The sequence below is a fragment of the Pelodiscus sinensis genome, chromosome 1 (genome assembly GCF_052426305.1).
Source record: "Pelodiscus sinensis isolate ZL-2025 chromosome 1, ASM5242630v1, whole genome shotgun sequence".
Classification (NCBI taxonomy): Eukaryota; Metazoa; Chordata; order Testudines; family Trionychidae; genus Pelodiscus; species Pelodiscus sinensis.
This window is the reverse complement of record NC_143052.1, coordinates 283,329,540-283,355,121: the sequence shown is the minus strand read 5'-3', so window position 1 is coordinate 283,355,121 and position 25,582 is coordinate 283,329,540. Positions and strand designations below refer to the sequence as shown.

Here is a 25,582-nt window from a genome sequence, read left to right as displayed (position 1 = left end):
ACAAAATGGATAGTTGAATGCATAAGAATAACATATTCAACTTTTGGTAAACAACCACCTGCCCAACTTCGTGCACATTCAGCCAGGACCATGGCAGCATCATCAACCTCTGTTCAGGGCATCTCCCTGTTCAATATATGCAAATCGGCCATCTGGTCATCTACTTATGCATTCGCTGCTCACTATGCTCTGGACTCCTACGTGTCCAGATGAACTGAGTTCGGACATACCATCCTTTCCACGGTCCAAAAGCTCCCACCTCCAGTGGATAGACTGCTTGTAGTCACCAAAGGTAGAACACCCACAGGAGACACTCCTCGAAGAAGGAGAGCGTTAGTCCCCCCCTGCAGTAACTGACGTTCTGCAAGAGCGGGTGGACGAGGTCCCACAGCTAACTGGGACTCAGGCTAAGAAGGATGAGATTGGCGGGTGGGATTTGGACCCCAGTGCCAGTCGAATGCCGTGTCTTCTAAAGCAGTGTGGGCCCTCAGTGGGGCAATTGTTGTGCAAAGAGAAGGAACTGAGGACATCGCACCTCGCGCATGCATATTAGCCGCCTAGCGCGTGTAGCTCTTTTGCGCATGTGTGAGCTAGCTGTCAAAGCCACTGCTAGTGAAATCATCCGGACAGGAGGGCTGTGATGCCAAAACACCTAAGGGGAGCACTCACAGGGACACCTTTCTGGATTAACGTCAGTTACTGCAGAGGGTAAGTAACCCTCTCCTGTTCTGATGTAACTAGACTAGATAGTTCAGTGTGTATCTACTTTATGGTACCTGAGATTCACAGTAATTATTTTGGATTTATCATCTTTTACTGATTGGTTAACTTTACCCAGTAGGAAGACAATGACACAGGACATTTATTTTTTTTAGATTTGCTGGTTGGTTTGAAAAACTGAAGAAAAAATTCACTTCAGGTCAATTGCTGATTTTTTTTTTTGTCTTTTTTGGCAGTCTTTCCTCTTGAAGCTATGTCACTGTATATAAATGAAGTAGTCATTAGCGTAGGTACATGTGGGTCTTCCTGATCCCAGGCATATAATTAAATATCAGAGCCAGAAGAGAAGGACATACAGTATGTGCATGTGAATTCGAGATCTTGATCCAATAACACTGGATCTGAATAGAAACTGGGAGTGGCTAACTTGATACAAAAAGTAATTTTCCCTCTTTCGGTAGTTACACCTTCTCCATTACCTCTAGGTATTGGGCCACACCCTGATTGAATTAGCCTTGTTAGCACTGGTCCTCCACATAATAATGTAACACTTCCATATTTGCATCTGTGTGTATACCTCCTGAAACAGACTGACATGGGACTTATATCATTATTTTCATTCCTAATACATTTTCAAAATAAGGTAAAGGTTTAAAAATGAATTTGTGCATTCCATTTGTCATGACAGAATGGAAAAATGTAATTAAAAATTCTCTTTGCTTCAATGCAATCCAATTAACATCTGAATTTAGAGTTTTGTATTACCTGACAAAATCCCAACCCTCCTCCCATCGTAACAACCAAACCTGCTCATAGTAGTAATTCAGTGAATCAAAATGAAAGATTATTTTTCTTATTTGGTTTTAAACACACCCGTACAACATTTGCATCACAAGCATTGCAGCTTTGTATTAATACATGAGAACCAAAAAGTGAAACTGCTTACAAACAAAAGAGAAATTGATTGGCATGATCTATTTTTATTTTTGTAAATAAGTGAAATGCAAAAGATAATTTAGCGTTAATGGTCAGTTTTTTAATACTGTAATTGACTTTACTAGAGTAGGTAAGAGAGTCTGATTTTTTTTTAAATTTGTATGAATGCCTCTTTGATTATTTACTTTTTAATATTTTCTTTGCTGTATCTCATCATCATCTGTTAAACTGAATAAAAAATTATTTTATATGTATGCATCTAGTTCATATCCCCGGTATGTTACTTCAGTTAACAGGTCAATTCATCTTTTATAAATTTTAGTCTGCAGTTACAAAATAGCAACTTCTCTTTCATTTTTTTCCTGCCAAATGCAATACACAAATGCCTTTCTAATTGCTTAACTTGGTCAGAAAATTAGAAATAATATTTTTATATATTTCAAATGATTTTAATAAGCAGAACTGGCGGGCATTTCCTTCTAAGCAGGTTACTGCTGATTCCTTTTAAAAAAGGGAGTAAGTTGATTTCCATGTAATCTTCTCAAGGTCACAGATGTAAGGAGACCTGAAAGGAGTAAAATAATTGACTGACATTTTAAAAGGGAAATGCTAGTTGACTTCCTTAAAACTACTTGTCAGAATACAAAAGCCTTTTGGCATGTCATCAATTTTGAAATGGAAATTTTTTCTAACAAATTTTCCCAAACTTCTAGTTATAATAACTGGGCTGATGTGTCTGTTTGTGTGACAAAACAGCATGCCATCTGTCAAGTTCCAAATTTAGTTCTGTGTTTCTCCTTGCTCCATGGAAATCTATTACTTCCCTGAGAGCTTTAGCTAGTGGTTCACTGGAGAGGGCAAAACGCAGTGGAAAAAAGGAACATCCTGTCTTCCACTTGTGCATAAAAAGGAAACCTCTGACCAGCATCCATTAGCACAAACTTTTTCTGTTAAGAGATGCATGCACCTATTTAGTGATCAATTTAGACAGGCCTAGTCTGCTGAGACACTATGATTTTTATTGCAATTTAATCCTATTTCATAATTCTTTGACATTGGATGATGAGGCAGGTAGACTTTACTTATATTCTGTAATTTTTTTATACAACTGATGTCAAACTCAGTACACACAAAATAATCAATACCCTTCTGCTGGGTCCAGGCTCCGAAGTAAATCCAGTCGAATAGCTATTACTTGGCTAATAGATTTTTTGGTCCCCGGTAATTGAATGCAGCTGTAAGACTTACAGACTGTAGTTCTTTCAACATAACAGTGCGAGGTATTTTTATAAGGGCTCCTGATGTGTGTCAGTGAATATGCAAAGAAAAGAACAACCAATTTGAATTTTCTCTGTTAACCTGAAGACTAATTCTGATAGTCCAGTTTTTCAACCTTTAGGAGTGTGGGAATCTATATGGATTATGAAAGGATCTAATTGTTGCATATGCAAAGTGGAATGAAAATCCAAATAGTTTTAAATTATGCTTATTTCTTTGATGAAATCATGATAAAAACAGTAAATTTTTTATCTGTTTGCACCATCCCCTATTCTGGTACTTGCTACAGTTTGTTAGAAACACATTCTCCAATATGTAAAACCAATGTTTTGCCAGTTTTGTTGCCTTTGTGATGTGTAAAAAAGATTATTACACAAGTTCCTCCAAGAACTTGATTTTGGACTGATTTAGCTGTGTCGAGTTTTAAGCATACTGCCAAAATCTTTCTATTTAAGAGATTCTATTTTCTGTTTTACTGTTATGCTATTCTGAATCTTTTTGCTCCTCTGTGGGATGGAGCTTAATTGCATACCTTAGAAGTGAAGTGTCTGACTCTTAAATGAGTGTTAGCTTCCGGACAGGCACTAGTCTTTACAGATAATTTATAATTTGAATTCTGAATCATTAAAAATTCCTTTTCTCGACCTTAAAAAAAATCTTGAGTTAAAAAAAGAAGCACTATCTGAAATATTAATGTTCTATAAGAGTTCCTTGAAATTCAAATCAATAAAAGAAAAAAAAAAACACTTGAACCTAGTTTGCAGAATTACATAAAATAGTGTTCCCCAGGATCAAATGAAGATTCACAGTGTTAAAGTTTCTGCTGTCTCCTGTTACTCCAGTGGAAGTAAGCTTTGTCAGCCCTGTACTGATAAGCTAATTGTATGGATTACAATCTACACCAGTGGTCACCAATCAGTAGATCAGGATCTACTGGTAGATCTTGGAGTCTGACAGATGATCCTGACTGGTTTGTTCAGGAAGTTATTGAGTGATGGCACTTCAGTTGGCCCTCCACCCGCTGTCATGCTGCTCCTGCTCCTCTGCCTTGGACGCTCTCAGGGGGGCAGCACCTGCTTGCTATGCGGAGTGTGGAAAGGAAAAGTGGGGGCCCTGTCAGGGTGTCCCTCCTCTCCCCACTTCTTTACCCACAGAGAAAGAAGGGGGTGGAGGGAGGTTGGCACTACAGATCTCTGTCACACTCACACTGTGTGTGTTTGTGTGTGTGTGTGTGTGTGTGTGTGTGTGTGTCATTCTCACAAACACCAACTGTCCTTCACTCATTTCCTGACGCAACACATTTGCAGGCCTTAACAAATAGCTGTTTCTACTCGCCGTGGCGAATAGATTTCAGCCGGTCGCTCCTGTCGCCCCGTACACCGGCACTAGGCGCATGCGTGGTGCGCGGCTGGCGAGTAGATCTCGCTGCGGTTTGTTGAGCCCTGCACATTTGTGTGTATGTGGGAGGGGGTGGTTGTTATTTCTTTTAGTGCTTACAAAGTGTGTTATATTTGGTTTCTGACTGGTCTGTGCGTTTCATAATTTTAATTTCTCTCTCACTCTTAAATGTAATTCTTTGAGTAGTGAGTTCTAAAATGCCTAACCTGTTGTGGCTGGAGTAACCATGGTGATTGCTGCTCCTGGATGTTGCTGGCATGTCCCAGTAGGCCCTGAGAGAGGCAGAGCAGAGGGTCTCCTTGCTTGCAGACACTACTCCTGATTGATCAGTAATGGGGAACTCTGGCCAGTAGAAGCTGTGGGCTCAGAACCTGTAGATGAGGGGCAGCACATGGCACCATGGAGCCATTGCTGTACATGAGAGCTGCTTTCAGGAGTGGTGCAGGGCCAGGGCAGAAGTAAGCCTGCCTTAATTCCACTGCTCTACCTCTTGGATGCCATCTCAGTTAAAAGGTGCCCAGCCACAGCCTGCTTCCTGAACCCCTGTCCCAGCCCTGAACCTCCTCCTAAACCCAACCTCCTGCCCTAGACATGAGTCCCCCTGCACCCAAGCTCCTTCTCAGAATTTGCACCCTGAAACCTTCCTGGACCCCATTCGCCCACCTATGCTCAGTCCAGAGCTCGTCCCACACTCCATTTTGTAATCACAAACAGTCTCTATGCATAAAATAATTTGGAATTGATTAGATAATATGTATAGAGTTGGGACTTACTCAGATGGCTGGAAAAAGATAAATTTCTCTCCTTTTAAATACAGCTTTAAAGTGTAATTTTTTTTTAATTACATAACATCCAGAACTGTGTGCTAATTATTCATGGGGTTTTATAATATCCTGTACTAATTTTTGTGATTACATTTGTATGTTTATGCCCGTTTGTATCTGTTATACCTGATGAATCATTATGCCTCTGTCATCTGTTAGACAGACTTCCTCTCAAGTCTTTTAGTTATCTGAAAAATATGAATTCCGGCAATGGAATCTCAGAGCTGCCAAGATCTGAGAGAGATACTTTTACTATGTCCATGCCCTGCTACATCACAGGTGTGATACTGCCAGTTACTTTCCTGTTCAGGAATTGACAATTATATGACGTTTATATGGTGGCTTTGTAGCAAAATTTCATTATTCAAATCTAGCATGTGGAATGCTACTGTTTATTGTACATTGTTTATTTTGTGTAATTAACTTTCTATATTTCTAAGCATATACTGAAATGATTGCTTGCTTGTGGCCTTACACTATAATCCCCACCAAAATAATTTCATAATTGGTAGAAAGCTTTCAGAAAATGATAAAACAGCAAGTGTTAAAACATTACATTTAATTGTATTTACATCATACTGTTTCATGTAAAGTATGAACAGACTATACAATAAATCAACCATCTTTTTTTTTCCATAATGATCACCATAAAATGATTTTCAAAATTCACTACTTATAGAATCTCTGCCCAATCCTAAAACAAATACAGGAGTTGAATATAAACAAATTGCTTCCAAATTTTTTGTGCAGTTATAAATATCTCTCTGAAGTGTCGCATGGCAAACTGATCTGTTGAGTAGCCAACTCTTATCTGTTTAACTTACTAGGAAGTGTCCTCAAACCATGTGAGCTTATCTGTTACCAATATGAACTCCAAAAATTCTTCAACTTATATCCACATTTAGTTTAACCTTCTCTTATTCCGAGTGACAGTTTATACATTATGATACTACTTTTCATATACTTGATATTTAAAATTTAATCTGATGTTCATTTTGTGAGGGAGGAGAAAAAGAAATGATTGTTTTTAAAAACCAAAAAAATGGACTTTTTTATTGAAATTGGATCTTTATTTTATTTAAATTATACGGTAAAATAAATCTGTTCAAAATGAAATCTCAATTTAATACAATGCTTTAACACAATACTGCTTTTATAATCTCTTAAAAAAGCTGACTCCATAAGCTTTTATGAACATTTGTGAGTTAAAGGCTGCTTTTCTATATAAATAAGAAGTGGAGGAAACATCTGACTTCAGAGGCCAAGCTTTATGAATATGGCACAGTAGGTCAGCCTAAGTAATTTACAAGCTGGTCTCATTTTCAATTGACTTAAATGTGACTAGAAACTTAATCTTTCAGCATATTTGAAAATTTCACTTTATGCATATATGAAAATTTTCCCAGGCTCACCTGAAATAATCAATTTAGTTCACTGACTATACAGTTAATCCATCATTTAATAAATCACTTTGTAAATGTGAAACTTGTTTTCATAAGGTAAGTTTTTGTATCCAAAACCTTTATGGTTATTTTGTTTAATACAAATACATTTTATATGGCGCATTGCTTGTTTAATTAAATTTTAGTTATTTTAATGAAGCTTAAGACAAATCATGACCAAAAATAATTATCTGGTAAATAAGAGATATATCAATCAACATTTCCTAACACAGTAAAAATGTTTACAGTGTTGCTGTAGCTGTATGGATCCCAGGACATGAGAGACAAAGTAGATTAAATGATATGTTGGACTAACTACTCTTAGTCAAAGTGACAAGCTTTCATGTTACACTGAGCTGAAAAAGAGCTCTCTGTAGCTCAAAAGCTTGTCTCTTTAACCATGGGAAATTCATATTAAAATACACAGTTAATCTGAAAATATCAGTCTATATAATTGCTTAAATAAGTATATATCATTATAGTGTACCCTCTTAGTAGCAATATTGCACCAAATATAGTGTAAAAGCTTGTATTCGGTTACAAATTAACATGTTTAAACATTGCATCGATCAGTGAGAATGCACCTTTTATGTAGAAATAACTAACGAACAAATGGAAAAGTTTATTCAAATCAGCAATTTAAATTGAGCTTTTCTACCTGGTGACTTAAATAATTAATTAAATCACTGTTTTAAATTGACTTGATTTAAATCAGTGCACCTTGTATTAAACTCTTGAAAACACCTAAAGGAACTGCAGGTGTTGCACACTCCTGTGGGTATGTCTACACTGCAGTTAGACAGCCACAGTTGGCCTGCGTCAGCTGACTCAGCTTTATAGGGCTCAAACTGCAGGGCTGTTTAATTACAGTTTAGATAGCCAGGACTGGGCTCTTTCCCTGGCTCTAGTATGCTGGAAGGTGAAGGTTCTCAGAGCCCCAGATAGGCACCAGGTTCCACTGATACCTATGTCTACTTGATACAGTGTGTTGAGACCAAATTATAACTTGAGATACGTGGAGGGTTGCAAATGAGCAAGGGTCAACCAATTATTGAAAACCCTACTCGCCAGACAAAAAAGGGACTCGCCACCCTCCCCCACAAAGTGTTTTTTAATGGCATAAATTCCTAATAAGAATAAGAACAGTAATTACTAATAAGTTATTAATAAATATCACCCAAATTATTAATAAATATCTTATAAACCTCTACCTTTTCTCTCTGCTGCCATGTCTCCTCCCCTTGCTCCATCAGCTCCCCTGGTGCCTGCTGCCCCCCAACCCTCACCCTCCTCTGCTGTCCTGAGTCTTGCCCTTCTCAGTGCCCTCAGCCTTCCTGAGACCTGCCCCCCCTGCCAGCTTTTCTCCCCCCTGAGTCTGCTCCTCCAGTAGCCCCACTCTGATGACATGAGCTACCCCTCCTCATCCCCTCTCCTAAAACCTCCCTCTACACACCTGCTCTGCCTCTCTCCTCTGGTGCTGGTCCCTCCCCTGCAGGTGTCTGCCTTTCTGCTTCACCACCAGAATCCCTTGGCACCTGCACCCTCCTGATGCCTCCCCATTCCCTCACTGCCCCATCCCCTTTGCCATCTTTTTCCTTGATACCCACCCCCTCACCACCCTCTTCCCCTGTTTCCCTCATGCCCCTGTGCCCTCACAGACACCTTGTTCCATCCCTGCCTTCCTCATGCCCACCCCTTCTTTCAAGCCTTCTCCCAGCACCTCTCCCTCCCCCCTCTATCCCCCAGTGCCCTTACCCTCTCCTCTCCCAGCATCACCCTGTCCCCCTCCCACTGACACCTCCCCTCCTGCCCTTTTCCTCATTGCACTTGGCCCCCTGGCATTTGTCTCTCCTGCACCCTTGTCCCTTGGTGCCTTCCCCTTTCTTCTTCTTCTCCTGACCTCCTCCCTTTCCCTCCCCTCAGCACAAGCCCCTTCCCCATATTTTTCCCCTCCCCACAGCCCAGACCCTTCCCCTCCCCCATGTCCAGCTCTAGGTTTTTTGCTGCCCCAAGCAAAACATTTTTGTCCCCCCCCCCTTTTCTGTTGTCTTTTACATATGTTTGCATTTTGCAATAGTTTTTTTTGTTTTTGTTTTCATTTTTGTCCTGGCATTTTAGCCCTATAAATAGCAAATAGTATTTTCATTCGTTTGTTTCCATAAAGGCAAAGGCGCTTCGAGTGAACTCCCCCTTTTACTCCCTGCTGGGTCACAGCAGCTTTTTCCTGCCCTGTCCAGCCTCTCCCTGTGGACAAGCACCCTTCACTCCCGACCCACAAGGGGAGCAGGGTGCAGGGATAGCACAGAGGGGTGCAGGGAACAGTGGGGGGAGAGGTACGGGGGTGGTGTGGGGAATGGGAGTCAGAGCCAGAGGAACACAGGGATTGGGAAGAGCAGGGTACGGTGGAGGCACGAGTAATGGGATGTGGGGAGTGGGAGGGGCAGAGGGATCAGGGTCTAGGGGCGGTGCAGGGAATGGGCAGCACAGAGCTGGGGGAGCAGGGATCGGGGGGTGCAAGGGCGGTGCAGAGCCAAAGGGTTGGGTTGCAGGGAAGAGGTATAGCAGGGGATTCGGGGTACAGGGGAGCAGGGGCGGCGTGGGGAACAGGCGGCAGGGAGACAAAGGGGGGCTGGGGCCATGGCAGAACTGGAGCCGGCAGGGCAGGCCCTGGCTGTGCCGCGCGCCGCAGCCAGCAGCCAGAGCTGAGCTGCCGCAGCCCTTCAAAATTAACGGGGCCATGTCCTGCCAGCGTCCTGGCGCCCCGCCCCGCCCCGCCTCCTTGCACCGGAGCTGCATGCAGCCCTGTGGAAAGAATCACCGCACTTCCCCCTTCCCAGCGGGGCTCTGCTCCTCCGGCCTGCTGGCAGATAGGATGGGGCCGCGCCATCCATAGTGCGGGCTTCTGCCAGCCCGTCACAACGGCCCACCGTGGCAGTCCGCCCATGCACTCGCTAGCTGGTAAAATCTACCCGCCACGAGCGAGCAGGCGAGTGTATTTGTCGAGCCCTTCAAACGAGTATCTTGAGGACAGAATTTGGCCTTCACTTTTTACAGTTATTCTGAACTGTATACCTCAAACAATAGTGTGAATAGCCCTATTAAACTTGAAAAGATTGCATAGCAAGGAAGAATGGTCTTAAAACTTTCTAAAAATTCTGCTAATCAAAATACTTTATACTCTTTTTCATAAGACCAAGTAAAAAAGTTGGCACGAGAGATTGTCCAAGACTTCATTCTTGATGAAAGTACATTTTTTCATTAAAAATTGTATTGGACAAAGTGGCATACATGTGACCATAAAATAGCATAAGCAGTTGTTCCAAAATTTTATATTCAGCTGGTTTGTTTTGCTCATCTTCCTCAAGGACATGTGCAATGAATTGTCATTAATATTTCTAAAAATTTGGCCAAAACAAAAATAAAAGGGTTACCCTGAAGGATATTACATTTACTTACACCGTATATTTTATGGTGTCGTATGCAATCTGACTTAAAATTATAATTCCCAGCTATTAGCTGCTAGTGCCTGGTAGGGATGTTAACGAGTAGTTGACTAACTGATAAACCTAGGCTTATCAGTAAATCTAGTCAACTAATCACATTCCCCCCTCCTCCCCCGCTGCCTTTGTTTCTTAAAAGCTGATTCCCCCCAGCACCAGCACTGTGGTGCCAGCTGTCTCCCCCACTTCGCGCTGCTTCCTTTATCAGAGGCAGCAATGGGGGAGGGAGGCGGGGGAAACCGGGGAGGCTGCTCCAGTAGCAGCCCGTGTCTGCAGGAGTTCCCAGCTCCTTGCTTGGGCCCCCAGTGGACAGGGTCTGCTGGACCTAGAGCAAGACAGGCCAGAGTAAGCCCGGCTCAGTCCCAGCTTGTGCTGGTCCAGAAGCTAATCGAACTGCAGCTCTGCATTTTAAATGAAGTAAGAGCCCGGCAGTCTGGCAGCCCCGCTCTTACTATATTTAAATCGAAGAGCTGCAGCGGCGGTAGGTCCAAGACCTGGCATAAGCCGGGATTGAGCACCTTTGCTTATAGGCTAATTGTGTAGTAGATAGAATTTTTATCAACTATACAATTAGTGAAATACCCACTTCTTAACATAGCTAGTACCTGGTATATAAACTTGATTCAGCAAGGTACATAAGTATGTGTTAACTTTGAACAGGTCAGTTGTCCCACTGATTTCAGAGAGTCCATTTCAGAGAGTCCCACTGATTTCAGCTAACTTCCCTTGCTGACTCAGTCTATTTTGATACTTTTTCGGACAAAATTAAATATTGGAAAGATGGCTTCAAGTATTACTGCATACGCTTTGAGAGTTATAAACTTTCTAGTTAGATCTCTGACTTCTTCATAAGGTCTCACTGGTATGTCCCATTTAAAATGGTTAGCTCATATCCCTTTTTCAGATACTGTGCCCGTTTGCTGCCAAAAAGACTAAAACATGGCCATGTATCTAGAGTGTGTCTGATATCCTCTTGTCTCTTGCTCTAAAGTTGGAAGCCTTAATTTTTTTAAAAAGCAAGATTTTTAATTAAAGTTTTTGTCTTTTCTCAATCTTGGGATCTTTATTCCTCCCTCCTCCCAAATGACAGTTGTTTAAGCAAGTTGCCTTTGGGGAAAGATGAGTAGCTTCCTGAAAATTTCACACCAACACTTTCACGAGTGTAGGTATTTGGTGGACATACCAACAGAATGTGGTGTATATTTCCTACTGGCTTTGGGAATCAATCTCAAATTGAAGCCCAATTCTCCCCGTGTTCAACACAGTGCATTGTTCTATTGCCCCAGGACATGGGTAAACCCCATTTGTTTTTTTCAACTTATCATAGAACTGCTGTATCTTTCAGTGTTTGACATGATATTTCTTAAAACTGATTCTTTGTGTGTGAAGTTAATTGTTCATGAGACAAATTAATTGTGCCAGTATTTGAAACAGTGTTTTTTTATTTTTTGTAGAACCAAAATCACAGTCTCATCCACAGCATCAGATACAACACAGAATGCTGAATACAGAGCAGAATGGCATAAAAGACTACAGCCATCCAAGATACCTTCCTCGAAATGATATTAGACAGCCAAGAAATGAGAAACCCCCTCGTTTTCAAAGGGACAGTCAGAATTCAAGACAGGTTTTGGAAGGTAGTGGGTTACCAAGAAACAGAGGTCCTGAAAAACACAGCTCCTTAGGACCAGAGCAATGGACTGAAGATAAAAATAAGTGTGATAGACCTTATCCAAGAAATGATAGGCTAAAGGATATTGGTTATCCCGCAGCCTCTCACCAGAGTGATTTTTCTTTTAAAAAGAGGGATAATGCTATGCAGAGCAGACTAGGAAAAGGGGTTTCATTCATGGAACTGAGTGAGAATTCTAGTATTCAGGATACCACAGATGACAATAATCAGAAACGAGGGAAGAAGGAAAACCAAATACATAGTCCTGATAATTTTTATGACATGAAAACACGAACAATAAGTAATGAAACTTTCAGTTTAAAAAATGAGCAACGTTTTGTTATGAATAGTGACTACCAGAATCCTGTTAGAACTGATAATTTTAATGCTTTACCAAATGGAGATACTGAACATCTACAGAAAGGAAGACGAGTAGGACCTATTAAATCACCAGGACCCAGTGTTGCTGCACCTTTTGAACACAAATTGTTGTATTATAATGCTGGTCCCAAAAGGAGATCTGGGCCCATCAAACCAGAAAAAATACTGGAACCATCTGTTCCCATGGAGTATGGAAAAAGCTGGAGACCAGGGGATGAATGTTTTGCTCTTTACTGGGAAGACAACAAGGTATGCCCTACTTAAGTAGGAAATACAGTAAATTGTATCTTTAAAAACAAAGGGAGGGGAGGGGGCTTAAATGTATTCCCACAGAAAGAGGAAATGAGTGTGTAATCTCTTAACTTGAACTGGTATCTTGTTACCTAGGGCTGCATATGTGAGATACATGACACACTAAGTTTTAGGGAATGGAAGCCAAATTCCTTGCTCTCCAGAGTGGTCTGTATGGTGAACAAATGATATTTTTTACTAATTTTAAGACCCTGTGGTCATGAAATTGACCAGACCAAATTGAACTGTGAATTTGGTAACACCTTATCCTATCTCTGTTGCCATCCCATTCTTTTGGTTTTTTAATCTCCTGTCTCTCCACTCCCCCTATTTTTTTCATAATCTGAAACTACATTAAATTGTGGTGAGGGTTTGTTTGTTGATCCAACAGCTAATATTTCTAATTATTTAATGTGTCTGGTTTTTTATCAGATGTGATTTGTATTATTTTATTATTTTAAGCAGTCATTCAGCTGTATAAATGTTCATAGTGGAAGTGGCTAGGCCAGTTTTGGAAATGTTTTTTTTTCTTTTAAACAAAGGAGCAATTAAGAGTTTTTTGTTTGTTTAATTTTTCATCTGCCTCTGTTTATATGACTCGGATAAAATGGTCACCTGCATATACAAATGTTTATAGTCATGAGAACAGATTAATGAAAGGGCTTTATCTTTCCAATATATGTGCATGAATGGAATCAGTATATATGTATCAGGTACATTCATGTATGGATTGATTTTTTTTATAAAAATAGTTTAATTTTTGTGTGATGCTTGAATTGCTGGGTTGTGGATAGTGAGGAACTCACAATAATGACATAAAATGTGCTGATCAAGAACATTAATTCATTGCTTTCTGCTAATATTGTATTCTTCGTGAAAATTAGCTACTATAAATGTATTGATAGTTACGGACTGATTTATGCCTGTGCAGTCTCCAGGTTCTGTAGCTAAGTGGTCAAGAGCAGTGGTGATAGTGGTGATTGTAATTGCTATAAAAATAATTATTTCTTCCATCTTCAACTCTATAAAGAGTGGTAGCATATTCTCTACAGATTTGTTTCAGTCTGTAGGCTATCTGAAGATAGACTGTAGACAATTTTATACAAGACTGATGCAGGCTAGGGAGGATTAATTTAAATGAACTAATTTGAACATGTTTCAGTTTAGCTCTGTATGGAAGAAAAAGGTCGATGTTAGTTTGGCTCACCCCTGCTCTAAATCTCCTTTAAGATCCTTGCAGAAATTAAATAAGTGTATGCATCCAAATTTCTTGTTTACTTGGAGTTAGAAAAATGGATCCCTACTCTCCTTCTTTAAATCCTCCTAGAAGGTAAAATAGTTCTCATTTTGATACCACTTTTATGTCTCTGATAATGCCATGATGTCTTCCCTGTATATTGAACCCCAAATTACTTAGGCATTCTATTGATTTAGAAATGCTCACACATTTTTGTAATAGCCTGAATATGTTCTGAGTAACATTTCAAAATGCATTAGCTCAGTCTACTCACTTTCTTTATTCCATTGTCTAAATATGTCCATGTAATCATGGACATGTACATTTGTATTTTGCTTTAAACTGACACGAGTTTCTAATCTATGAATATCTGGTACAAACATTTTTAAAAATATAATAAATTTTAAATGGTTTAAAATACAATCTTTTAAAATGTTTTTATTTTCTTTCAGTATTTAATCCAATATTTTATGACCTTTTGAAATTTCTCTTTAAGTTTTACCGGGCAGAAATTGAAGCTCTTCATTCTTCTGGAACAACTGCAGTTGTTAAATTCTGTGATTATGGAAACTATGAAGAGGTGCTACTAAGCAACATCAGGCCAATTCACGCAGAGGCATGGGTATGTGATAACAAATTGTATACAAAGATATAATCTACATTATTTGTATAAAATATGTAGCTTTCAACACATGAGTGCTGCAAAGGGTATACATGTAAAAGAACTGTGTAGAAAAATACTTTAAAACTGAATAGATCTGCCTTAGTTACTTAAATAAACACTCCATAATAATAGGAAAGAATCCTGTGGTATTATTTTTCATGTATAATAAAATTAAATTGTATTCTTTTGAAAATGGATACCATTATTAACTTGTTAGAGAAACAATGATTTGTATATGCAAAATTAGCATTTTATGCATATTTTATTCTCTCTCAAGTTTGTGTGGAATACAAAGTGACTGTCATAATAAGATTTCTGGTTCACTAACATGGCTATTTTGTTTCTTTACATATAAAGACTAGGAAAAAAGCCTTTCAAATATACAAATTTATTCCAAAAGCTTTTATTATGTGTATATGTACAGATAAAAAATACAGATTTGTTTGTATCATGATTTTTGTTTTTTGTTTCATTTATTTCTTCTTTGCCAAATATTATGCCAGAACTATGTGATTTATAAGGGTTGCTTAGAACATATTGGCCTTTTAGCATTTAATTTTTGGAAATATGCAATGCTACATGTAAAGAGTAAAGCATTATTAGTTTTTCACTTAAGATTCCTATTTATTATCCCAATAAATGCACAAAAGTTAGTTTTTACAGCCTACGTAACTAATTTCTTCTCTTAATCTTGAGTGTGTTTGTGTCATCCCTAGAGATCTTAACTGTCATTAGTGCTTTTAATGATCCTCACTTCCTAGTCAGTTCCTAACAGCCATGTTGGTATCATCTTGAAGATAGAATGGTTACCCAGTATTCACTCCCAAGTTGCTAACTGTTGTCTTAATTCTTACCTCTCATTCTCTGCACCTTCCTTGTGGATTTTGTTTTTATTTGTTTGGCAACTCTACAGAATCTGATTTTTTTTTCTAGTTTCTGCATTAATATTCCTTTGAAGTCTCAATCTTATTTCCACTGGTTGAACTTTTATTTAGTCCTCCCCCCTCCCCCCCTTAGGATACAATTATTTCCTAACTCTTGGCATTGCAAAACCTTTCACTTGTTAGGTTCCTCAGTCCTTTCTTCCATCTTTTCTCCTTGAGATTCACCACAATCGGATAGTGGGTCTCAAGCTGATTATGGAAAAACCCAGATATTTTGCTGCTCATATAGCCTTGCAGCGTTGAGTTTCTTGCATGAAAAAACTATTTGCACTTTGTGCTTTACTTTTATGTTCTGATGCTAAATCTAATTCTCATTTTACATACATACCTCTTCAACTTTTCAGCATTTATTGAAATCTTGCTCTAATGCTAAGAGAGACCTTTTTAAGTTGTTTTGGGATTTCTCTCTCTTTCCCCTTCCCCTTGTATTCACACAGTAACCCATGTAACTAAGTAATGTTAGACAACCTATTCAGCAGTGCAAAGTGAAGTTCTAGTGCCTTGTGGTTCACCATAAAATGTTAAGACTTTCTGGGACTTTGTTAATACAATCCAATTCATAACCTTCTCCAAATTGACGGCAGGGATTCCTTTCCTTCTATCTTTTTTTTGTTGTTGCTGTCAACTGGAGTGGCTGTGTTCCATCATTTAGAGGGATTCTCTGCATTTAACTTTAGTCTTTATCTCACAATACTGGGCCTTAATAATCTGTTTTGAAAATGATATGTACATGCAGGCATCTTCTTTGTCCCATACTTCAGCTCTGGCTCTATGATACTGCTTGATTTTCCAAGTTGTATTTAAAAGCATCTTTTGAAGCAACAATCAGTGCTGATACCAGGCACTTCAGTGATTTGACACTATGCTGCAGTATATTCAGTGGCGTATTCAATCTGTTTTTCAGCTTACTTGTCACTGTTTTTTCCTAAAAACTTTTGGTGCTCATAAACTGCAACACATCCAAAACTTCTCAAAATACATCTAAACAGAGAAAGTACTACTTTGCAGGAGGATGAGGCAAAAATGTCATGTCAGTCAGCAGCAAAGTAGGAGCCATTAAACTAAAGGCGGATGGAAAATCCTGCTTAACCATAGTATTTTTTTGGTTTTTTGGGCTGATCTCCTGTATGACCACCCAAATGTGATGCTGAGATATTGCTGATATCCTGCTTTCCCCATTAGCATAACTATCAAACTGCTCATTGTAGAAGTATAGTGATTCTGTGTAATCAATAAGAAAAAATATTTTCTTTACATTGCCAGATAGCAATAAGACTGGACTTCTTCGGTGAAAGAGTCTTGTGTCTTTGTTGGCATGTAGATCTTATATTTCTTGGTTTCTCTTTAACTTCCACCTCATCTGAAAAAGTTATTGCAAGGTAATATTAAGGCTCCTAGAGTTACACGTGGAAATCTGTTGTTGCGGAGTGATAGTCCACCTGCTGTGTTCTTCTGTTACCTACTTTTCTCTGGGTTCTGGTATGTTTCTTTTTAAAATCAGCTAATGTACTGATTGCTAGAAGTATGAAAAACCAAAACATTTGCATTAGTAGACCAAATGCTACAAATCTAACGCTGATAAATTACACAAGGTAAATAAAAGGGCTACTGAGTATTGTTTTTTTTAAAGACCCTGTTAACAGTTATCATTGTATTTGTCTTGCAAAAATAATAGGTCTTCATAATTTTGCTTAGCTCTTATACTAGATGTATAAAAACCTCTATCTGACTGTTTTAATAAAAATATTATATTTTATATTATTTAAGATTTCCTTTAATGGTCATCTCCAGCATAAGGTTTTGAAAATGTACCCTCATGTTTCCTTAAATGTAGCAGTGGTCACTTAATGAAAATGTTATATTCCTGATTAAAAGAAAACCCACCAAAAAGCCTTTGTAGAAATAACAATTGCTCGTTTTTCTATTAAAAATGTAAAGTTATAAAAGCAAACTGAAACGCATGAACTGTTAAGGGGCTTCATGACTCAATTAATAGTCTGTTGTGTGGAAAAATAAAATAAAGTGAAGATAATAATTTAAACCTAAAGTGTTAATTTTTTTCTCTACTTTTTAGGATTATTGTTTTCTCATTAATTGCTACCTGTTTTCTTTCCAGCATAAGAGTTTACTTGGTCACTTCATTATGAAGATCATTTATTTTCTCCTTTTCCCTCCTGTCATCCCTAGATAATAATTTGGGAGGTTTTGCTCCTGGAATTCCAGGTAGCATTTTCGCTGGTGGTTATAATTGCTGTTTTCCTATAATGTAAGGGAAGGCATCCCCTCCCCTCCTCTTCCTTCCCCTCCCATCTCCACAAATTGTAATCTCATTTTTGTGCTTCTAGATTCCAACTAGCATTAAGTTCATAGGAACTTTTCTCCTCTCCCCTCTACTTAAATAATAGTTGTTATAAAATAAAGTCTATAATTTTTGTTGTAGTCTCTTCCTGAATCCCACAGGACAGTTTTACCTTGAGCATTATCTCTCTCCTCAGCATGAAACAAGGAGGTAAAGAATTTACAATCAAGATAAGTATAATGATGCTTTTTCCACACTGTTGCTTTGTGAGGCATGGAATCCATTCATCAGCTAATTTTGAGTTTTGGACTGTCCAGTATAGGAAGACTGCAGAAGGGAGAGGGAAAAAGAAATCAGTCTAAGTCTCCAGCTGCATTATTTCTGTGACATAAATACTTCTTTTGGGGCTGGGTAACAGTCTTAATTCAAGGTGGTCTTGCTTCCCGCTTTCTGTCCCCTTCCTCACAGACCTGTAGGCACTTTCACAAGTTCTGACCCTTTTTTAAAGAAGACTGTATCTTTGGCCTTTCCCCCCAATAGTTTGTAATGCCAGGTAAATTAAAAATCTTAGGCCCTTTTCCAGCAGCTTTCCTTTGCTGGAGTAATGAACCGAGGTGTGCTTCCAGCTGCCTCTTCTACTTACATTCAATCATGCAGTACTGTCTTGGCTGGAGAAAATTGTTGTTGCAGGTTGTGGAAGTCAGTCTTTCTGGGGCTCAGGGTACCCCTTCAAAGATCTTGATTTATATCAACTATGGATTCCTTGAAGTATCTGATGTGCTTAGAACACTAGAATTGGAAGGGACCTGAGAGGTCATAGAGTCCAGTCCCTTGCCTTCATGACAGGGCTCCGTACCATCTAGACCATCCCAGATAGATGTCTATCTAACCTGCTCTTAAATATCTCCAGAGATGGAGATTCCACAACTTCCCTAGGCAACTTATTCCAGTGTTTAACCACGCGGATGGGAAGTTTTTCCTAATGTCCAACATAAACCTCCCTTGTTGCAGTTTAAGCCCATTGCTTCTTGTCCTATCCTCAGAGGCCAAGGAGAACAATTTTTCTTCCTCCTCCTTGTGACACCCTTTTAGATACCTAAAAACCGCTATCATTTCCCATTTTCATTGTTGTTTTATCATCTAACTACAGATGGGTTCTTGCTTATCACTTGCTTTAGCCACTTAATAATGGGGCTGCCAAGTAAGATTCTTCTAACATAGTATTTCTCAAAGCAGGGGAGGAAGCGAGGGGCACAACCCAAAAGAGGTCACAAAAGACTATTATAGATAAGTTATGACAGCGGCAGATGCTGGCCAAGTGTGAAGGCAGCACTGCCACCAGCAGCAGCACAGGAGTAAGGGTGGCAAGGTATGGAGGAGCCTGAAATATTTTCAAAGGGGATCCCAGCAAAATATTTGGAGGATTCTTAATGCAATCTAATATACTGATCTAAAGATTGCCCTAGGAGAACTACCCATCTCTACCTGCATCCATTAGAAATTCTGCTTTTTATACCTGCTTCCGATAGGCTTCAAGAACGTCTTTTTCACCATTAGGAAAACCTCCAAGTTGATAGTTTGATTTACTTTGTGTTGAATGACTGAGGATTCGCTTGCACAAGATTTCCACGATCTCCTCTTTCCTTTCCCTCATTTTCCCCAGCACTCTCACATTGGATATGTCTAGATTACATGCCTCTGCCGACAGAGGAATGTAAAATAGGCTATCCGACATAGTCAATGAAGCGGGGATTTAAATATCCTCTGCACCGTGCTGGCTCAGCTGATCGTTGACACAGCACGCGAGTCAAGACGCATAAGGGAGGTCCCTTCACTAGGCATAAGGGAGCGGTCGACAAAGGCTTCCCTTGTCGACTGATCCGCGTCTTGACTCGCGTGCTGTTCTGACAATCAGCTGAGCTGGCACAACGCAGCGGTCATTTTTATTTTAATGACGCTGGGGATGTTTAAATCCCTGCTTCATTGACTATGTCGGGTAGTCTATTTTACATGTCTCTGTCGGCAGAGGCATGTAATCTAGACGTACCCATAGTGTCCATTTGAAAAGCTACCATTGTAGGCGCTGTCTCTCTCATGCTAAGAGCATGTTTTCTAGCTCAGGTAAAGATATGTGCTAGCTATGCTTACATTAGCCTGTTTAAAAAGTAACAGTGTAGTCAAGAAGTGACTTGGATCATGTTTGTATGGCTATCCCTGCCTACACTGCCATTTTTAGTGCACTAGCTTTAAGGGTTTAAGGGTTTTGTTTTTTATTTTATTTTAAAATGGACTGTTCTTCTCCTTACTATCTCTCCAAAAAATTTGGCTTCCAGGCCCCTCAGAAGTGTAATGTGACTAATTTGTTCTGACTTATGTCTTACAATTATTATTATCTGAATAATACCCTTTAGAGTCTCTTTTTATGGGACTTTACAAACTTAGTCCAATAAGACTTACTCCAATAAGATGTTCACTTTCTGTATAAAAATTAGATATGTCTTCTCTCTGCTGAAATTAATTTAGTCAGTACATATGCTAGTTACAGAAAGAGGCACACATCTTTTGGATAGGTACCGTTTCTCTACAACTCTCTATCTGGAAGCATATGACTGAAAGGGGAAAGAGACAGTGGACTGACAAAAAATTACTGTGTGTTCATGCAATCCCTTTTCTCCATTAAATTTGGGAATTCGATTGACTGCCCTTAAAGGATTAGCTCAGGAATTTTATAAAGGAAGAAGGAAGTCAGAGGAAAATAATTATTCCTGCTTTGGTTGATGGTTTTTTGCTCTTTGGAGAGAGAAGATGTACATGTTATCTTTAGTAGCGTAGAGAAGAAATTATGACAAATCCTATTCTTAGTAAATAATGAATAAATAATTGTATTCCCCTTTCTGTTCTTTTCTACTATATACAGTACATATTCAGCAGATGCAGAACTTATGATGAAGGTTTTCATTTCCCTTCCTTGGACAGTCACACTAACGACGCTGATATTTTGGGGTTTTCTTCATTAGTTGGCATTTTGTAGGCATTATCTTTTTCCCTCTGCTGAGAAACATTTTCCACTTGAGGAAATACTTTCTTAAAAAATAATTTCAATTGACTGTGAAATAGATTGGAGGCAGAAAAGCAATTTGGCTCCTGCCTTGGTAGTAATAAGTCACGTGGAATATCTTTTTTTTCCTATTGAGACCTTCAAAATATAGCAAATATACTTAGAAAATTAATAAAACTTACGAAGAACACTACGTTTTCTGCTTCTGATATTCTAGCAAACCATTTTTTTGTTCTCAGGTGGACTTATCAGATACTTGTTATAATACTGGCAAGAATGGCACTGAAGGTCTCCCTATGTGTTGTTAATGTCAATTCAGTTTAGAGTTCATTTCATGTCCCAAGAAAAGCTTTTGTAATTAGCTGTAATTTGGTGGTAGGCTTCTGATTTTGGACATTTCTTTTTACAACTATAGGAGAATAGTAGTACAGTAGACTTCCGATAATACAGAACCTTTGGGACCTAGGTAGTGCTGGATTATCGGATGTGCCGGACTATCAGGAGGTCCTATAAACTGGTTTTATTTATATATATATATATATATACACACACACACACACACACACACACACACACACACACACACACACACACACACACACACACACATACATATACTGTATACAGTATATACTGCATATAAAGTGTTTTAACCCTTTTTATTGTACATACTGTATATAGAATACTGTAATGTTTTAGGTTTTTTAACCCTTTTTTTACCCTTTTTGCTCAGTTCAGCTGCTGCCCCTGCTGCCTTGTGACTCATTTTTTGCCGAAGGTCACTCACTAGGCTCTTAACATTTTGATGCTGGACTATCGGAAGTGCCATACAATTGGATGCCGGGTTATCAGAGTTTTACTGTAGTTTAAAAATCAGTACTGCTCAGCAAGCCAGGAGTGAGCGTAACCAGAAAAGGAAACTCATGAGAGCTAAAATATTTCCTACAAATTAGTCTGCTTTTATGTCCTGTGAAAACTTGTGTTGGAGAGGTTTGATCCTGTTTGATCCTTACACAAGTCATGTCTGCACTATAAAAATTTCTATATTTTAACCATGGCTGTTAGACAAATTTAGGGAAAAACTGACCACTTCACTACATTCCTCTTCTAGCTCTGATCTGTTGTTGCATAATGAGACAAATACGTATGGCTAATTTTGCATGTGTTCTATCCCACAAGTATGCAGTGTGATATCAATCCCAGGATATTAGTGAGACAAGGCAGATGAAATAATACCTTTTATTGGACTACTTTTGGTAGGAGAGGCAAATGGCATTTACAAGGAAGCTGAGGTGGGAGAGGCCTGTTTTTATTTTTAGCCTCAAGCTTCAAGATACCATCATGCCAATGTGAAAAGAACTGTAAAATTCATATCACATTATATCATTAGTTTATCCTTTGGAACATACAACCAAAAACACTGTTTTTACACTTCAATTGCCAGAATATTTAGCACAATTGTATTTTCTTGCCATATTTTTGAGACCCAGTTAGGTCTTACACAAACTAACTCTGTGTCTTTTCCCTTGTAGCCAGCATTAAACTTAACCATGTTAAATGTTAATCAAAACATAGTTTCAATATAAGAAATTCTCAAGTTTTTCAATAAACTAGACTTAAAGGAAAAATCTTTCTTTGTCTTTATTCTGGGTTTTATGTGGATAGTTCTATAATCTAGAATTTTGTTTGTTAAGCAAAGCCAGTTGGTATTAGAAAGTTAACATTTGACAGTCATTACCACGTTGTGGCTTTGGAGATATCACAGCATTTCTTAATATTTAGAAATAAGATTGTCTTGGTGTTTCTCAGATACTTTTTGGAGTAATTCTTGGTAAATGTGGGCCTTTTAAAAGGCAAACTCTATAAATGACTTGTAAGGTCTTAAAGTGCCAGATTTGTACCCCTGTAGACTGAGGTCCTGTATCTAAGTTCTTCAATAATCTCAACTGATAGATTTTATAGTATATATATGATTATATGTATTACCACAGAGTCTGTTTTCTAGTCATGGCTCAATAGACCATTGGGCTAGAGGCTGTTCAAAAGCAGAACAAAATTCTTTATGCTAGGTCTAAGAAAACTAAGAAATTAAATGGAAAAAATAACTATGTTAATTGTTGAGCTAGTGCTTTAAGCCAATTTACATTTTGACAGATACCTACTTCCTTATCTCTAAGAAATGTACATAGATGATTCAGAAAAAAAAATTCAATAGAACCACTGAGCTAAATGCAATGTCAATCACACTCTAAAAGTCAAAATATTACTCCTCTGGTTAAAATGCCTCGCTGTTATTATGGCACATTCAAGAGCTTGTCTTTACTATTGTGCTAAATTGTCATCACTGCAATCAGTGCAGTGACATCAATTTAGTGGATCTGGTGAAGACATGTTGATTGGAAGAGCACTCTCCTGTCAACATAGTTTCCAATTCTTCTTGAGGTGGATTAATTATGTCAACAAGAGAGTGTCTCCCACCGACAGCACAGTGTATACATTAAGTTACTGTAAGTTACGTTGCTCAGCAGTTGAGTTTTAATATTCAGAATAACAGAGTCAAATAAAAATGAACAGCAATAACAACATCTTACCTTATGAACAGATAGTGGGAAACCAAATGAATTCTAGTGTTTCTTTATTCTGGTTATGGTGACTTATTAATCATGTTTTGCTGCCAGCAGTCCTTGTCTTCACACTTCAAGAATAGTTTCAAACACATCTGGAATGCGGCTATTTTAGTTTTGAAGTCTAAGTTAAGGTATACCAACTGTAAGAAATGCTTTCTGAATGTGGAACACTGTAGTGCTGGATTTGTTTACAACTCTCTGAAACCAGATTGTCTCAAGGATCTTGAAAAACACATGTATGGCATGACATCATGTTGGCTATCTTTGAAGTAATGTGACCTTCAATCTTGAAAACCAGATTTAATACACTAAATGAACTGATCTCTTGAGTAGGGGTCCAATCCTGAAAAGTACTAACTCTCTCTTGGGGAGGGTGTGCTGAGCTATCTTAACTCTTGTGGAAATCAGCATCTTGTTTTGAGCCTTGTGAAAGTATTCTTAGTACATACTAGCAAATATGACAACTCAGTACTCTGAGTATGGATGGATAAAAAATGTTTCCTTTTTCATGATTTCAGAATGTTAGCTCTCAGTGTATGAAAGAAATAATGTGAAAAAAAATCCTGTGTCTTCTCTTGTTTCACATTTCACAGTCTGCAAGAAAGGAGATGAAAGTTTCACAGAGATGATTTACCTCTTAGGTTAGAAAAAATGTTTTAACCAGTATAGCTGCACATTATGCACAATTGTAGATTGTCTCGAGTGTATCTCTATTGATGGAAATTACATCCTGTCAAAGGTACATCTGACAGCAGCTCCATTAGGGATTTCAGAATTAGTGTTCATTTCATTTTTATATAGATGCAGTATAGATATAAACTCTTAACAAAGAAATCAGGCCTTTAACAAAATTTAAAATGCATAGCCATTGAAAAAATGAACATAAGAACATAAGAACGGCAGTAGTGGGTCAGACCAAAGGTCCATCTAGCCCAGTATCCTGTCTACCGACAGTGGCCAGCACCAGGTGCCCCAGAGAGGGTGGACCAAAGACAAGGATCAAGCGATTTGTCTCCTGCCATCCCTCTCCAGCCTCGGACAGACAGAGGCCAAGGACACCATTTTATCCCCTGGCTAATAGCCTTTTATGGAACTAACCTCCAGGAAATTATCTAGCTTCTCTTTAAACTCTATTATAGTCCTAGCCTTCACAGCCTCCTCTGGCAAGGAGTTCCACAGGTTGACTACACGCTGTGTGAAGAAGAACTTTCCTTTATTAGTTTTAAACCTGCTCCCCATTAATTTCATTTGGTGTCCTCTAGTTCAACTATTTAGGGAACTAATAACTTTTCTTTATCGGCCCTCTCCACACCACTCATGATTTTATAGACCTCTTATCATATCCCCCCTCAGTCTCCTCTTTTCTAAACTGAAAAGTCCCAGTCGCTTTAACCTCTCCTCATATGGGACCCGTTCCAAACCCCTAATCATTTTAGTTGCCCTTTTCTGAACCCTTTCCAAGCTATTAGTCACACAGCTACACTATTTTCTAAACACATGTGCAGAAAACCTAAATTTGCTTCTTTCATAAAACTTAATGTAGTATTAAAATTCTACTCTTGGGCTCTGAAAATGCGTGCATATAATTACCATACTTAAAATAATTTTATAATCGTTGAATCTGCCAAACTACTGTTAGAAAGAGAAAAAGAGCCCTTAAATCTTTTGGCAGGGATGTCAGATAAGGATGTTAAATTTAGATACATCAACTAATTTCAAAGGAGGAGGTGCCCTTAGTGACTAATCGAATAGCTTTGACTATTCAATTATTTGATGTATCTAAATTTAACATCCTTATCTGACATCCCTGCCAAAGAGCTTTGCTCTTGCTACATTTCAAAGGCAGAAGCGCCACCAGTTCCCTGCTGCACACCACACCCTCCCCCAGAGACAGTGCTGGGGGAACCAGCTTTTAAGCCGGCTCCCTGAGCACGGGCTCCTCAACTCCCCTTGCTGCCTCTCTCTGATAGAGGCAGCAAGGTGGGGGTGGAGAGACGTGACTAATCGACTTGACTCTCCTATAAGCATATGCTATTGGATAGTCGTCAAATCGCTTACATTCCTAATGTCAAATGATTTAAGATTTACAGCTCCTTCACTTCTAAAATTATGGATTTAACCGTATTTTCAAGAAGTGTTTAGGAACTCAGTTCAAGAAACAACAGTTAATTAATCTGGTTAACCAGTAGGAACAGGTTATCAGAAGTGCAGTATATTTATTAGTTGTAGAATGTTTTAGGAAGTGCTATAGATTACATTTGAAAAATAATACTGTCAGTAAATACTTGTAAACTGAGGCATATAACATTTA

At 38.7% G+C, this 25,582-nt stretch overlaps 1 protein-coding gene across 12 annotated transcripts in view; it reads left to right on the top strand.

Moving 5' to 3' along the window:
* Positions 1-25,582, top strand: part of TDRD3 (tudor domain containing 3) — a 220,080-nt gene that overhangs the window by 152,564 nt on the left and 41,934 nt on the right. For all 12 annotated transcript variants that reach the window (XR_012900634.2, XR_012900632.2, XR_012900626.2 and 9 more), the window contains 2 exons: positions 11,553-12,400; positions 14,176-14,301. Coding sequence is in view for 2 of the 12 variants with exons in the window: in XM_075918923.2 (XP_075775038.1) it covers positions 11,553-12,400; positions 14,176-14,301 (974 nt within the window). In the remaining 10 variants the exon portion in view is untranslated. The remainder of the gene's footprint in view (positions 1-11,552; positions 12,401-14,175; positions 14,302-25,582) is intronic.